This window comes from Oenanthe melanoleuca, chromosome 5 (genome assembly GCF_029582105.1).
Source record: "Oenanthe melanoleuca isolate GR-GAL-2019-014 chromosome 5, OMel1.0, whole genome shotgun sequence".
In the NCBI taxonomy this organism is placed as follows: Eukaryota; Metazoa; Chordata; class Aves; order Passeriformes; family Muscicapidae; genus Oenanthe; species Oenanthe melanoleuca.
In genome coordinates this window covers 35,551,059-35,567,115 of record NC_079339.1, presented here as the reverse complement: position 1 = coordinate 35,567,115, position 16,057 = coordinate 35,551,059, and the positions used below count along the sequence as shown (strand labels likewise).

The following is a 16,057-nucleotide window of genomic DNA, read 5'->3' as shown; positions in this document are numbered from 1 at the left end:
TCCCCTGAAATGATTACACCTCCCACTCCCTATAGGGAAAAACTACTCCGATCCAACCTTTAAAATGACAGCATCAGAGCTGAACAAGAAGATGCTATTAAAGGGCATTAAATTAAATACAGTATATCCTCCTACAACTTCAATCAGAATTTCAGACCAAGTGTTATTTAGTTCAGCTCTCAAGTGGAGCAGAATAACAAATCGCGCACTTTGATTTACCTTCTCCGAATGCCAAATGGAGACAGGTGATAAAGAAAGCACTCATGCACAGGCTATGAAGTTTCCCCTAGAAATTAATTCTATCTTCAAGATTCATATCTCAGAGAAATTCCCAAAATGGCACACAAATATGCTTCTGCTGGAGAGATTACTGAAGCTATCCTGGCAAATACACTTAGCACTAATATAGTAACATTCTCAGAAAGAAGAAAGCAGAATTGTTTGTTGGGGGGGGACAGGACTTATTCATATGAATTGTTTTTCCAACAAAGAACTCTGCAGGAGAAAAACCTGCTGCTTTAAGTGTTATTAACACAGTAGAAACACCTTTGAAGCCACTGGAATGAAGATTTTTTTTTTTTTTAAATGTTTATAGTTGAAAATGAAAATCTGTAGTTAAGTCATTGACATCTAAGGATGCAGTGTTTTCTCATTACATGTATCTCCTAATTTTGCTATATCAATACACCCTTGCCAAAGTGCAACAGTTAACACTAATGCATCTAAGACAAGCACACTAACACTTCAGTGGTGGATATGAGATGTATGATTTTTTTATACTGGACAGCTTGCTTTCTTAGGAAAAATGGCACAGCCACTTAAACGAAATCGGTGGGGTTTGAAGTTGTACTAGAAACGCTGATCATTCTAAAACACGCAAGTATGAAATTAAGGCTAAAGTACTTTTGTTTAAATATTTTTCAGACTCATTTGTGCTGTGAAATATACACCGAGTAACACACGATCCAGCTACTTTTAAAGGCTGTCTAAATGTTAATTTCCATTTTTCCAACTAACCAGGAACCTTCCTCACCCCTCGCACTCAAGTTCACTTGTAACGCTAAAGGGGGCGGGAGGGAAAGAGCCCACCCCAAACCCTCTGGCCGCTCTTCTTCGGGCATATATCTCGTCGCACTGTAGCAACGGAGCTTTGAATACTTTTGTAAGAATCACAAAGTAACATCACATGAACTTGTACTCTTGTCTCCTACCAGTCACTTCTAGAAAGATTCACTTTACTAGAACAAATCCGCTACGGGCAATTCGTGTCACCAGCAGAGCACATTAATCACAAGCACTCTCTCCCAACAAAAGTGCGTGGGGCAGGCGGCGGGCCGGGAGCCGGGGGGGGCAGCGCGGTCACCCCCGCCTCCGTGCGCGGCCCGCGCCGCCTCCCGCCCGCGCCGCGCTCTGCCCGCCCGGGGGGCGCGGGCGCGGCGGGGCAGGGCCGGGGGCGGCCCGGGCACCGCTCCGGCCTAGCCGCGCCTGAACCGCGCCGCGGGGCCGCCCCTCCGCCGAACGCGGGCCTGGCGCGGCGCCCCGGGGCCTCCCGCGGCCGCGCACACCGGCACGCACACACACACACAGAGGCGCACACACACACACACACACCCGCTGCACAACGCGCCCGCCGAGCACCGGCACCGGCTGCCGCGGCGCTGCGGCCACCGGAGCGGGGCCGCTGCTGCGCGGCTGGTTCTGACTGCGTGCGTGTGAGTGAGTGTGTGAGTGAGTGTGAGTGTGAGTGTGAGTGTGTGCGGCTGGCGGTGCGCACTAGGAGGAACTCAGGGCGCCCGGCTGTGCGAGCAGCGGTGCCGGCGGCAGGTCCCCCCACCCCGGCATGGCAGCAGCCCCGGCCCCCGGCGCCGGCGGCTCGGCCCGGCCCGGCGCTGCTGCGGCGGCTGCTGCTGCTGCTGCTGCTGCTGCAGGTTCAATAAAGAGAAAGTGTTACCGTTCTCGCCTGGAAGGATCCTGCTGAAAGCTTGGCTTGGTGGGCGCCATCTTCCTGGGATTTTTTTTTTTTTTTTTTCTCCTCTCTCCCTTACTTTTCCCCCTCCTGATGTTGGTGTGTGTTGTGTGTCTAGCAGCAGCAGCGGCGGCAGCAATGGCCCCGGTTAGCCAGACAGGCTAAGGAAAAGTACTGAGGCCAAAGCATCGCGGGCTCCCACTCCTCCGCGCAGTCCTGGTGCAGGTTGTCGCTCGCTTGCTTGCTAGCGCTGCTGCTGCCGCTGCCGCCGTCCATAAGCCGAGGAGCGGAGGGAGCCGGGGCCCCGCCGGCCCCAGAGACATGCCCAGCGCAGGCAGCGGCGGCGGCCGGCGGCGGCGGCGGGGAGAGCGAGCGGCGGCGCAGCCCCGGCGGGCAGCCCGGCCGCTGGCATCGCCCGGCAGGTGCGGCACACGCACACACACACTCACACACACACGCACGCACACGCACTCTCGCACACCCGCACACACACCCCCGCGCCCGCGGGCCGGGCTACGCGGGGTGCCGGGCCATCGGGCTGGCGGGGCGGGGGCGGGGGAGGGAAGGAGGGGTGTCAGGGATCTCCAGGCTTGACCGCTGTGAAAGTATTTCTGGGCATTTTCCAGCTGCTTTCCCAGCTCCTCTCCCGCTCTGCGTGCAGGGGACACAGCCTCTGCTGCCGGCGCAACAACGCCACTCAGTTGCAGTTTCGCACACTTTCTTCCTCTGGAGTCTGGGCTCCAGCAGGGAAGAGGAGCAGAGGGAGCCAGGGACTCGCTGTTCAACTCCGCGGGCGCAGAAGCGCGGCGGGATCACGCCGGGCACGGGCAGCGTGTCACCCGTGGGCTTCCACGGTGGAGGACGGGCTCTGGTGGGAGCCGCGGGCCGGGGGATGCGGGGGCCCTGGGGCCCGCGGGCCGTACGCGGGTGTGCGCGGAGCCAGCCCGGACGGGCCGGGCCGGGGGAAACCCGCGCATCCCCCGCCAGCTCCGGGAACGCGCCCGCACGCCCTGAGAGCGGGCATCGGGCGCTAGCGAGATAGAAAGGGGTGATGCTGGAAATGTGAACTTAGAGGGATGACCCGCTTTGTTGGCAAAGCGTGTAGCACTTCACGCGGTTTTATTGGAGATTATGAAACTAATCACGGAGTAGAGGAGCGGGGAAAAGAAACCGCTTACTTAATCGTTCCTTCCAGGACACCGCGAAAACCCGAGCGCTGCTAGCCCCTATAGAAGAAATCACTCGTTCGCTAAAAGCTTTTCATCTCCAAGGTAACTTTGTGGCCGTTCTGCTGCTCCCTTGGAAGGACAGCTGCCCGGGCCTGATCCTGGTCCCTGGGAAAATCCAATGGGCTTCCTCGGGTAAAGGGGCAAGCCCCGAAGGTCGGCCGCACTTATCCACCAGAAACGTTTCCGCGACTATTCCAAAAGTTTTTTTGGGGGGAGGGGAAGAGACTGGGGGCCAAGAGCGTGTGCGAACCGCAGGGCAGAGCCAAGGGGAAGAAGTTAGCAAAGCAGCTGGAAGTTTGGCTGCGGGGCGCCCTCCGCGCACCGGGGGCCGAAGGATTTCTTCCCGCAGGAGGCAACCGGGCCGGCGTAACTTGGCACGGGTGGCCCGGGCTGGGGACACGGGCGGGAGGATGGCCCGGGCTGGGGACACGGGTGGGAGGATGGCCCGGGCTGGGACACGGGTGGGAGGGTGGCCCGGGCTGGGACACGGGTGGGAGGATGGCCCGGGCTGGGGACACGGGCGGGAGGATGGCCCGGGCTGGGGACACGGGCGGGAGGGTGGCCCGGGCTGGGACACGGGTGGGAGGATGGCCCGGGCTGGGGACACGGGCGGGAGGATGGCCCGGGCTGGGACACGGGTGGGAGGGTGGCCCGGGCTGGGACACGGGTGGGAGGATGGCCCGGGCTGGGGACACGGGTGGGAGGATGGCCCGGGCTGGGGACACGGGCGGGAGGATGGCCCGGGCTGGGACACGGGTGGGAGGGTGGCCCGGGCTGGGACACGGGCGCGCTCCCGGGGCGCGGAGCGAGGGGCACCGCGGGCTGCAGGGGGGGCTGCCTGCAGAGCAGCAGATGCCGCTCCCGGCCGGCAGTCCGGTCTCCTCGCCTCCGAAATGAAAAAAAAAAAAAAAAAAAAAAAAGTTAACAGGTGTCTCCTCCGCTGTGGTAACAGAGTAAGGAGATGTCGTTTGAGAAAGCAGGGAGAAAAATCGTTCGACTGAAAGCACGCTGTTTCATCCATAATATATAGTGAAAATTTGGAAGAAGCGCATAAATGTTTCCCCTTGTAGGTTAGTGTGCGAGACATCCAGGCTGGTCTGGATTCCTGATAGTAAAAGTACTTGAATATCTATTAAGCACTATTTGGATTAGAAGTGTTAGTAGTTTGTCAGAGAAGTATTGCTTTTATAACTTCTTCCTGATTACAGACTGATAGAACCAAACTATTAAACGCGAAGTACTAAAAAAATTGTATGCTGCCTTGTCTACATAATTCTGTTTAACTTAAAGTCTCCAGAGGTCTCTTTCATTTGTCTAAAAGCCAATCTGACATTTCTGACCCTTGACTTCCCCACTTCACAGACTAAACTATTGTGATTGCTGCCTGTACTTCCTCGTTAAAGTGTCCGTCAGTTTCCATTGTAATTTAAATATTTTATAAGTGACAAAAATAATACAGAAACCATAAAAAGAAATAAACTTTAATCCATTCTTTATAAGTCTCACATTCAAGTTTTTTTTAATTTTTTTTTTTTTTTTTTTTTTTTTTTAGTATATGAAGGATAGGTGTGTTTACTTGAGCAAAAACAAGACTCCTGCTTAGTTTCAAATGTTTCTTAGCTAAGAACGTCCTTAGATATCATCAGAGCTTATTTCAGGAGTATCAGCTCCCTATTAACTCTCATTTGATAAAGCCTACAAAAGTTACCATCAAACGTTTCCTATCACAGGCATCAAAACTATGGGAAGCAACACAAAAGTTGCTGAACGACAGAGCAGGCAACGGTCAGTTACCTAAATCTGGCTCCTAAACCAATTAAGTTTGAAATATTATTCTGAAACTTTTATTTTCTTTTACATCATAGGGATGTTTAGTTTGGACATTTGAGATTATGCAGCGTTTTTCTCGGTATTTAATGTAATGAAATAGTGGAAAGCAAGATACTCGGGACAGTGCCCTTTTTATTGCATTTAGAGAAATGTGAACGTTTTGTTCTGATTTCAGATCTGTTGTTATCTACTTTTTTTTTCAAGATTCGGCTTCGGGTATATAAAGCAAGCTAACAGATTCAGACTTCAGGTTTAGAAACATAAAGAAATGTCAGGTAATTAATTAGGCTTCATGTTAGTATCAGCATATATCAATTAATTGTTAGGACAAATGGGGAACGACTTTAAACTTCATTATGACTTACTGCCAACTTTCTACACTTTGCTTCCTAAAGGCGCTCTCTGTGAATTTCCTGCATTTGCATTAGAATGCATTTAAGATGAAAAAAATAACAGTGCTGAGTACACTTAGGGTTTCGGCTATATTTCCCTGTAGTAACAGGTGACATGCTAAAACTGTTAAAACTACAATGTGGAATTGCAAGTGTGCAACCCCAAGTGAAAATTGTTCTCATTCTTGCTTGAAAGAAAATTATCAATCAGCATACCATGATCAATTATCCCCCTGGCTGCCACACACTGGGATTTGCACAAGGCATTGACATTGAGAAATTCCTCTTTAGGAAGGATGAGCGGACGGGATCCCAAACTTTGCAGCAGCCGAGCTAAGATGCCGGGGTCTCACTTTTTTTTTTTTTCCTTTTTTTTTTTTTTATCTATTGTTATTTTACAGCTCATCCAAGACAAAACTAGGAGATTGTGTTTACTTCTCAGTGCATTTTAAAAGATGCTGTATTAAACAAAAAGAAAAAAGAAAAAAGAAAACAAAACCCACCCTCCCCTCCAACCAAGCTCTCCCCCCCACCACCAACAACAGAAAAGAGAGATCAAAAAAAAAAAAAAAAAAAAAAAAAAAACGAAAACAAAGAAACACAAAAGCACAAAGAAAAAGCAAGTGAGGGAGCCTCAAGGAGAGCCGCACACGCTCTGGCAGCCGGTGCTCACCGTTGTTGGTAGGAGGTGATGCCCTGGACGTTTTGCGGGTTGCCGTTGGCCGCGGCGCCGGCTCGCCCCATGCCCGGCGCCGCCGGCACCCCCCCGGCCGCCCCGCCGGCCGCCGCCGTCACCTGCACGCTGAAATCCGGGAAGATCCTGATCATCCCCGCGGCTCAGCACCCGGCGAGTGTCGGCGAAGAGGTGCAGCAGCAGCGACTCTCCCTCCGGCGGCTGCAGCAGCAGAGCCAGGCACACTGCAATCCCATTAGTGAGTGGCGGCCACTGTGAGTGAGGACGGGCGCTTTGATGTGAGCGGCTGGGCTGAGATTGAGGAGTTTGGGGGGGCTAGGGGTAAAGGGAGGGGGGGGGAATTTACCGAATTGCAAACATGCAACGCGTGAAGATTTGGGAAGCAAAGTGGAATATCAGAGCTACCCCCCCCACCAAAAAAAAAAAAAAAAAATTAAAAAAAAAAAAAAAAAAAAAGAAAAAAAGAAAAAAAAAAGGTATGTCTAATACTACTGGAGCTGTAGATATAGGAGAAAAATCCAAGCTGAGGAAGGACGGGGAGGAGAGAGGGGGGCGCAATTACTTTAGCGGTGCAGTGAAAATGATGAGCAGCAAATGTTGCCTTTTTTCCCTCCTCCTTCTCGTCTCTCCACCCCCCCACCCTCCACCCAAAATGCAAGTCTTAGAGGATTTCTCTGTCTCAATGAAGTAATAATAAAGGCGGCTGACCACAGTCTGGGCTAGCGCCAACTGTGCGGGGGGGTCGGGGGGGTGGGAAGGCGGGGGAGAAGGGAAGGAATATCCCTGCTCCCAGAGTCCTGAGGAGAAGAGGAAGAGTGGAGGATTGTTGCAGCGCAAGTTCTCGCTCTTGGTAACTTGCTTTTGCTCTCCTAGAGGCACCCCGCAGCCCCCCTCCGTCTCTTTTCTTTCTCTCTGTGAAGGGACGGTTTTCACAAGCGAGGAAATGCGCCGCTTTTGTGCAAAGGCAGAGTTTGTTCCTTATTCTAGGGAGCTGACTCTCCTCCCCTCCTAGTGTGCAGCAATGTTATTGCGAGTCAAACTTGTAAGGTGTGCGCTGTCTGTGCACGCACTGATCCCTGCTGCTGCCTCAACATATCAATTATAGGACGGAGCGCTGCGCGGAGCCGCTCGCAGAGCTCCCTGCACCGCCAGCGGGCGGAGGGGCCCGGCCTGGCGGCGCCTTTGTGCCTCCCGGGGCTGCGGCTCTGCCCTCGCCCACCTCCGCCCAGCGCTCATCCCCGGGCGCGGCGCTGCGCGGCTCCCCCATCGCCCCGGTCCGCCGGGCCATCGCCCCCGGTCATCCCGGGCCACCGCACCGGGTCCCCGGGCCACCGCACCGGGTCCCCAGGCCATCGCCCCCGGTCCGCCGGGCCATGACACCGGTCCGCTGGGCCATCGCACCGGGCCCCCCCGGGCCATCGCCCCCGGTCCGCCGGGCCATCGCACCGGGTCCGCCGGGCCATCGCACCGGGTCCCCAGGCCATCGCCCCCGGTCCGCCGGGCCATCGCACCGGGTCCCCCCCGGGCCATCGCACCGGTCCCCGGGCCGCGGCGCTGCGCGGGAGGGAGGCGCGGAAAGTTGGGCGTTGGCGCGGGATCGGCCGCGGAGCCGCCCCGGTTGTGCCCAGGTGGCTGCCTCGCCTTGCTTCGGCCCTGGGGTGGGCGGAGGGGACACCCGGCTGAGAGCGGGTGGAGAGCCGAGCCCTCCTCGCCGTGGTGCTCGGCCGGTGCTGCTCCCTCCCCCCGCAGCGGCCGGCGAGGATCCCGTCCCGGAGGGAGCAGAGCGGCTGTGCCCAGTCACAGGCGGCAGGGGAACGGCAGGAAAACTCCCTCCTGCAGAAGGGTCCCGCCAGATCGCCTCGCTTCTGGGGGCGCCTCTGAAGCCACGGACCTGGAGCCCCGAGCTGCTGACGGCTGGAGCTAAAAGCGTGGTGCTTGTGGAGAGCTGGACTCTTCTCCAGCCCAGTGAGTGGGCAGGCAGGACAGAAAGTAACACGCTGCCTTAGTGCACCTTACACAAACAGCAGCCGTGCTGCTAACTCGATTGTGAGGAAACCGAGGCTCACTCCGAGAGGGGCTGCATGGGACAGAGCACAGGTAGTAGCACTCCAGAATATGTGTAGTGTTGAAAAGGCTGTGGCAGCATCTCAGAAGTGGGCAGAGGTCCCAGGCTGCCCCTCGCTCCAAAGGCGTTGTAACCTTTGCTTCCATGAATCAAAGCGGTCACCTGGGCCAGTCTCCCCTTCTCCCTGCAACTGTGTGCCCTTTGGAGAAAATGCTTGGCTTCAAAGCCAAGAATACAAAAACATCCTCTTATCTTGACTTTTCTTTCCATTGCTGTTTCAAAGCAAATTAAGACACACCAACTTTATGTTAAAACAGAGACTGCGTTCAAATCCTTTGTATTAAATAGCATCTGTGTTTGCATTCTGTTTTAATACAAAATGCTTTGGATTGCAGCTAATACCAGGAGATATGAAACTGGTTAGTCCCCACATGTTGCACATAAAAAGAATTCATAATGAGCATCTGTGGGATGTGGAATGGATCCCATGAGTTAGCTGAAGACCTCATAACGTAAGAGCTGAGAAGCCTAAGTGAATTATGACTCTCTTTCCTCGCAAGTAGGATTAATTTTCTATCCCACTTATATTCATTATCTATCCTGTTTATACTATAGGGACATCAATTGTTTGAGTGTTAAATATGAAGACTTTACAGAAACGTGTAGGTTAGATAGCTTGCAGAGAAGAGGGGGGTTGTTATTACTAGGAAAACTGTTATTCAAACTCCATGTTTAAAGACCAATATTAGATAAAGCTGCTCACTTTTTTAAAGGACTGCAAATTCTGTGCCTTTCTCCTACAACAAATTTAAAATGTAAGGTTTACAAAGTACTCTCCATCTGCCTGTGGCCCTCCCAGTGATGTCAATAGGAATTTTGCATGCAGATGAAGGCCCCTATATGGCCTTTAGAGAGCAGGTCAATAAATGGCTGGAGGAATAATTAAAGACTTCTGAGCTGCTCCTTTCCTTTTTCTTACATTATAGTACAAGACTGGCATGAATATAGGCTGGGCTACCACTCTAATTGGCTATGGAATAACACTGAAAGGAATTTAAATGTGGGCAGTAGCCATTTTCCAAATGATCACTCCATTACAGTAGTTTTGTCTGTCAATGTATGGCCAGGCAGTAGAGTGGATGTAATCATGTCGAAGTCCCCATCCATTGATTGTCACTCTTTGCTCCACAGTGGCAACTCTAAGCAGATTTTCACATTTCAAACAGACAGCCAGGATGGAGAGCCTGTCTTTAGCCAGGCTTGCTTCAGCTTAGTCTTGAAAGTCATTGCTTTTCATCCGTGTAGGCAGAACCAAGATCTCTCGATATTTAATAAGATTTTTATGAGTATTGATTGATATCTTAAGTGTTAATGTAGCTAAAAGTTCAGTCTTGATAACTTTGCTTGTGCAAGTAGACCCACTGAGTCACTGGAAGTATTGACAGATAGTTTTGTATGTCAGAAGACAAGCAGGATTCAAAGGTAGGTTTGTGAATGTCTAGAATATTGTAGCATTTTCATTGCCGTAGATCTTAAAATGTGCCAAATAAAAAACATTACCTCATATTTGAAGAAAAGTTCATTTTGATTGTTTATATCTTTCCTCCCCCCCCCCAAATTAATCACAATGGTAAAATCCAGTAGGAATTTCTGAAACTTCTTTTATGCACCGATGAAAATATCCATCATCAAGTTTATACTCTGTGCCATATTAAATAGTGTGGACCCAATTTGCCACATATTTCACCAGTGCTACAGCATACCATAATGGATTTAACTTAATTTACTGCAGTATGGTAGCATAGATGAGATGAGAATAAACCCCAATATTTTTAATTTACTTTATATCTCATTTTGGTCAAATTATTGACAGCTTCTGGTGTTTGAGTGACATAGTTTTGTCTCAATTCCATATACTATTGCAAGATATTCTGCAAGTTGCTTTAGTATTGATTAAGCAAAGAAATATTTTAATGGAGTACTGCTGTTTCTAACTATGTGCAGTAGACCTTCCTCTCAGGCAAAAACATAGCAAAAATAAAAATTAAAAACACATGACAATATGTAATACAATAACATTTAATATTTATGCCTTTCATATACCTCTCTATCACAATTATATATTATATCTTTATTCGCATTGTCAGTGTACTACTGTTCCTTTCACAGGTGAAAAAAAATATCTCTTCTCTGGAAATTCATTTCCATTTACTTAAAGTTAAATGGTTTGACTTTGAATTTTCATTATCTGCTGTTGGAAGCAGCCTCTGACAGGTATGAGAGAGAATGCTACAAAGCTTCATTGTATCATCTAATTTTTGCTTCACTTTAGTCAGATATCATTTAGGGAGAGAGTAAAATAGTATACATAGAACAGGATAAGATAGAACAAAACAGAACAGAAATAAAATGAAAATAGGATATATAATGAATTACAGTCGAAAAATGCCTTTATCTTGAAGTGATTTTTTTTTTTTTTAGTTATACTGATTCCTCACTAGTGAGAAAATTGAACTAATTTTATATAAAAGGAATATGTCATAACAGGATATGGCATTTATCTTCCTGAGATAGGGGTGACCTCATCATTCACAAGTGGTGTAGCTATGAATGAGTAATCAGCCTCCCCACCCATTAAGTGTAGATAAAGTCCACATCTTCTGTCTAAGTATTAAATATTCGATTTATTATTTTACAACTCACCATCTCTACAAGTGTTCACTGGCTGATGCTTCGGTTGCTGCTGCCAGTATGTGTTGTCAGTGGGAAGCAGAAAAAGCTCCTCAAAAGGTGCCCTGTATAATAGAGAATGAAAGATGAGAAGGAAAATGAAAATAACGGATAAGAAGAAAACAAGAGAAAATGGACCTGCAGGAAAAAAAATTATAGGCAAAACAGGGATAAGGAAATTCTTTAACTGACCTATACTTTTGTTGTCTGTAATATTCCAAGAGCTTTATAACATACAAGCAGTGAAAATATTTTTCATATTAATACCTCACATATATCAGCTACCTCCTATCTCAAGTTATATTGCTCAAGTTATTCCCAGAGGAATTTATATATGTATAATGTGAGAGAAATATATAGTTAGGAAAAAATTCCTTTTTACTATTTATCAGCAGTGCGCATTAGGGAAGAGCCACAGTTAAAAAAATACAGTTTATTTCTAGAACTATATAAGATAACATAATTTTCTCTTTCAAATGATGTCACGTGCTGCATTTTGTTTTCATTCCTTTGTAAAAGCAACCAGTGCAGTTTAAAGAAAATATTCTGAATTTAATTTTAAATCCAAAAGAACTGGCTGTTCATCTGTTTAGAAGAAAAAGCTTGAAATAGAACATGAAGTCAGGAAAAAGACCATTACAACTTAAGTGAAAGTACTCAACTATTTTCCATCTTCACCATTCCTTGACACGCAGTCATGGTTGGAAGGAGGGAAATGTCTTTTCTGAAAGGTTTTGCTTGGACTGAAGGGCAAGTTTAAGGAAGCCCCTTCCCCCTGTATTAAAAAAAAAAAAAAAAAAAAAGCAGGCATAGAGTAAGATAGAAGGAAAGTGCCTGGGGAGCATAGCATCACTATCGAAATCATAAAAGATGTATAAGGACATCAGTGGAAGAAGTAGAAAAACTATTAGGAGGATGCCCTCCAGGGCGATCCCAGTGGCTCAGCGATTAGCGCACTGCGCGCTGGCGGGAAAACGCAGGGAAGGGCTGGGGCTGATCCTGGCATCTCACTCATTGCTGCTGACAGCTGACAGCCCTGTCAGCACGCTGGGAAACACTGGTACATTGCTCACACACCCAAAAGTATGTACCTAGGCTGGGCTTTCACCACTGAAGCTGCCTCAGGGAGGAGCATCCCGTCTTCCCCATCATCAGCTTTTTGTGTTTTACTCTCTGTGTAAAAGCAAAGGAGCACCTCTGGCCCACCATGTAATGACAAAGGACAGGTCATCTTCTAAGGCTGGAGCATCAGTGCTGAAGTCAATTTTTCATGTGTTGTATACTTTGCTCTGGCCCTAAATTTTAGTGAGTGAGTTACCCCTTAGCACCAGAGGTTTTCTGCAGTGTTGATCACCCACAAATTTTCTAGCATCCTGAGCAAACTGAGAGGCAGCTGGCTCATTTTTTCAGACTCTACCTGCTTCTGTAGATCTGTCGTGTTCCTCCAGGCAGTTTTAGCATCTATGTTTTCATTTCTCATGTGTTCAAGATCAGTCTTATGCCCCCAAAGTAATCTGCTACTTCACTGACATCAAATAAGGGCTATGGAGACCAAAACTAAATTTTGCTGCTTCCGCCTCCCCAAAAACCCCATTCCTGCCACACAGCCTGATAAGAAACCTTATTTGAAAAAGTGAAAAATCAAATAGGTGTTTTTAATCTCTGGGGCTTCTAAGAAGTGCCATCATATTATCCTATGTTCTCACATTCCGATTTTTTGTCCTGTTTGGTCCATAAGATAAGCGAAACTTGGGTTTGTCAATATACTTTTTTCTTTCATTTATATATTTAAATTTATTTGTAGCCTCTGTCAGTGGTCCTAAACAAAATAATTTGTAGAATCACCTGTGTGTCCTGGAAAGGCAGGATCAAGACAGCTCAAAGGCTTTGACTGCTCTTTAGAGGAGGATTCTTACTCTTTCCCTTGCTAAGTGGTCAGTCTCTTCTTATTCAGAAGGAATGGAAACCAAACATGCTCTCTTCTTACTCCTAATTATTTTCTGATTAACAAATCCAAGTTAATGATACACACAGCAAAAAAAGCATTGGGCTTTTTCTCAGAGCCCTTTCAGGCAAGCCCAGCACAGCCCACCGCAGCCTTTCTTCTTTGGTGCTCTGCTGAGTCATGCAGCAACGAACACTGAACAGAAATATTCCCGTGCCTGTGGCTTATCTCCTGGTGTCCAAATTGCAGCCAGTGTAGTTTAAAGCTGTCCTCAAAGACATGCTTCTCCATAGCTGGTGTGGTGGGGCTTTTTCTGTTTTATTACAGTGTTATTTTTCTATTCATTGAAGGCAGCACAATGTGTTCCTATGTAGCAGTCCCAGGTGGGCAGCCACGTACGTCTGTGACTAGTAACAGTTTCTGAAACTTCAAGCATGCATAAGAATCATTAAAAAATACTTTGGTCTTAGTCAAAAATAATTAAAACTTATAAGGATATATATATGTGTCAAGAACTTGAATGCAGGCTGCCTGTCTGAAAATGTGTCTTTGTCCAGGCATAGGAATCTGTAACAGAGTCCCATTCTTATTTATAACTCTTTATTATTCTGCAGTTTCAGTTCACCCTGTAAAGATGATTTCCAAATTTTTTCATTCCTTTTTTTCCTAAATTAAAGCATCAAGCATACTCACATGTGATCTTCAAAATTAAAGCACATATCAAATCCTACTCTTTCAATTTAAAATTTCTCTTGGGTTAAAACCAACTAAACCTTCCTAGTATTTTTACATAGTCTACCACAAACCTTAAAGAGGAAGCTTTATTCCCTTCAAAGATAGACCTCCATCCACATTAGTTGCATTTCTATTGTTGATCTCCATACTATAATAACTACTGATAATAACTACCAATGTTACATGCAGCACCCAAGAAGGGTCCTTAGATTTCAAACTTCAGAATTCTTTGCTTGGGAACTTTAATTTTGACAAAACTGGACTGTTTGCTCCCAGTGTGTCATATTATCTCATTTTTATATTCATGAGTGGACAACATAGAAAACACCTTGGTCACTTTTCAGACTCAAACAAAATTAGGTATTGTCAATATATTGGATGGAGTACTTTGGACTCTCTGAAAGAAACAGATAGTGTGATTTTCTCATTGTTAATATATGTTTTAGGTAATTACAGAATTAAGCCACTATTCTCTTTTTTACACATTTGAGGCAACATATATTTGATTATAGAGTGTCTATAATTTGGGTATATATTGATGTCTATTGGAAGAAAATTATAATTTTTCTTAGTTCAAAATTAATTAAAGAGGCTTTATTGTACCCTTTTAATTTTTGCCCCAATATGGGACAAAATGCATTTTACTAGTATCTCAGTAGGGCAGGTTGGTGAAAATTATTACTTGTTGATGTTATGGCCTGTTTCTTTTCCATACATATGACAGAAGGAAAAGCAACAGGAATTCCTCCAGCATTCATTTTTTTTTAAAATGTGTTCTTTATTCCAGCAAAAAACCTCCTACAGATTTTCAAGAGTATTTAATTTAATATAGGTTTGGCCTTTTTAGTATGGAACAAGAAGAAATATCAGTGTCCAAACAAGTAGGTATTAGAACAACAGCAACAACATCTGCACAATGTCAAAGTTTATTTATAGTTGCTACATGTAATAATCACTATTTATTTATTCCTTTGGCTGAACTAAATCAATATTTTTTTCCTAAAGTAATTAAACCATATGGAGATAAAACCTATCATACAGGTAGAAGTAAAATTTGAATATTTTGGTCATAAAGCAGTAATTCATCTAAGATTCAAATGCAGTCACTAATTCTTTAAAAATTACAATTTGTGTTGAATAATGTTACTAACAGGCCATGCTATTTTCTGTGCTGTCAATTCAATAACAACTTGTGTATATGCCAATCAAGCACAGTTTTATCTAAAATATACTCTAATCTGTTACTCTTTCTTAGGCTGAACTTTTGATTCTAATCAGTTTTAGTCAACTGTTTTCAGCTTATAAATAAATACAGAGGGTGAAAATCTACATAATAAAGAAGATATTATATGCAAAGAAGTCTTGAATTAATAAATTGACTAAAGCTGATATATCAAACACCTGAAGAAGAAAAAAAAAGGTTAAGATTTTTCTTGAACTCATTGTACACCTTACACTTTTTATGGTATGCATTAATAATACTTCAAAGTTTGCATATCTGAAGATAAGAAGAAGAATGTTTCAGTTTAAATAGCAATAGTATTCGTAGCTTTCAGAATATTCTTATGAATCCTTGCTACTTCCACTAACACTGCTCTTTTACATTTGCTTTTTAGGTGAAGAAGAGTCTGTGACTGGGAGTAATGCAAAATAATTTGACTTTTGAGAGACTCTAAACTCTTTTCAAACCATTGTTATAAGAGATGATGCTTGACAGTGCCAATCATTCTGTCTTTCTTTTACTTGTAAGTTCTGATATCAGTTGAAGACTGTGTACATGCATTCATACAGTGCTGTTTGGTTTGTGGATCACATAGCTCTGGAGTTAATTTATTTAATGTATGGACTTTAAAATATGGGCTGTCTTCACTGTTAGTTAGAAAGATTTTTAAAACCTGAAACAATATACCTTAATGCAACTTTCAAGGAAAACAAGCATTTGGGGAAAAAAAAAAAGAAAATAAAAATAGAACATACTCTATACATGCTATGTACATGCTAACTTGAATATACCTTTATAAGTACCAAATAATATTTCTTCAAGTAGAAACTTATATTTTGATATTGTTCATCTTATCATGCACACATTATTCCATAATTTAAAAAATAACATCATTTTGCAAGCAGTTGTTCACTGATTTTTTATTAGGTCCAGTTATGATGCTGCAAGTTGATAAATTAATACTAAACTTTTGAAAGAATTCTGGGGTTGAATCCTCACTATCATGCACAGGCACCGGAATTTTACTTTCCTGTTATCTTGGAATGTTAGGCCACTGGTTTTCATGTACAAGTGTTCAGAAGTCTAGTCTAGAGACCATTGCCTGAGGTACAGTCCTTGTTTGGAGAGCAAAACTGAGGATTTCCTCAGGCTTCATGCTGTGAGAAGAGGAACTGGACAGCCTAAGATGAACCTTTTCCCACCACCAGGTACCGAAGTTAATATGTGTTTGAATCTCTGTTTCTTTGTT

General features: G+C 45.7%; 1 protein-coding gene across 2 annotated transcripts in view; it reads right to left on the bottom strand.

Annotated features, from left to right (window-relative positions):
• NPAS3 (neuronal PAS domain protein 3) overlaps positions 1-6,401 on the bottom strand; it is a 581,412-nt gene extending 575,011 nt beyond the window's left edge. Inside the window, exon 1 of one of the 2 annotated variants that reach the window (XM_056493937.1) lies at positions 6,091-6,401. In XM_056493937.1, coding sequence (XP_056349912.1) covers positions 6,091-6,245 — 155 coding nt within the window. In that variant the 5' untranslated portion in view covers positions 6,246-6,401. Of the gene's footprint in view, positions 1-1,951; positions 2,493-6,090 lie in introns of those variants that run through there. The other variant, XM_056493938.1, reaches the window with a different exon arrangement.
• Positions 6,402-16,057: the final 9,656 nt, after the last annotated feature.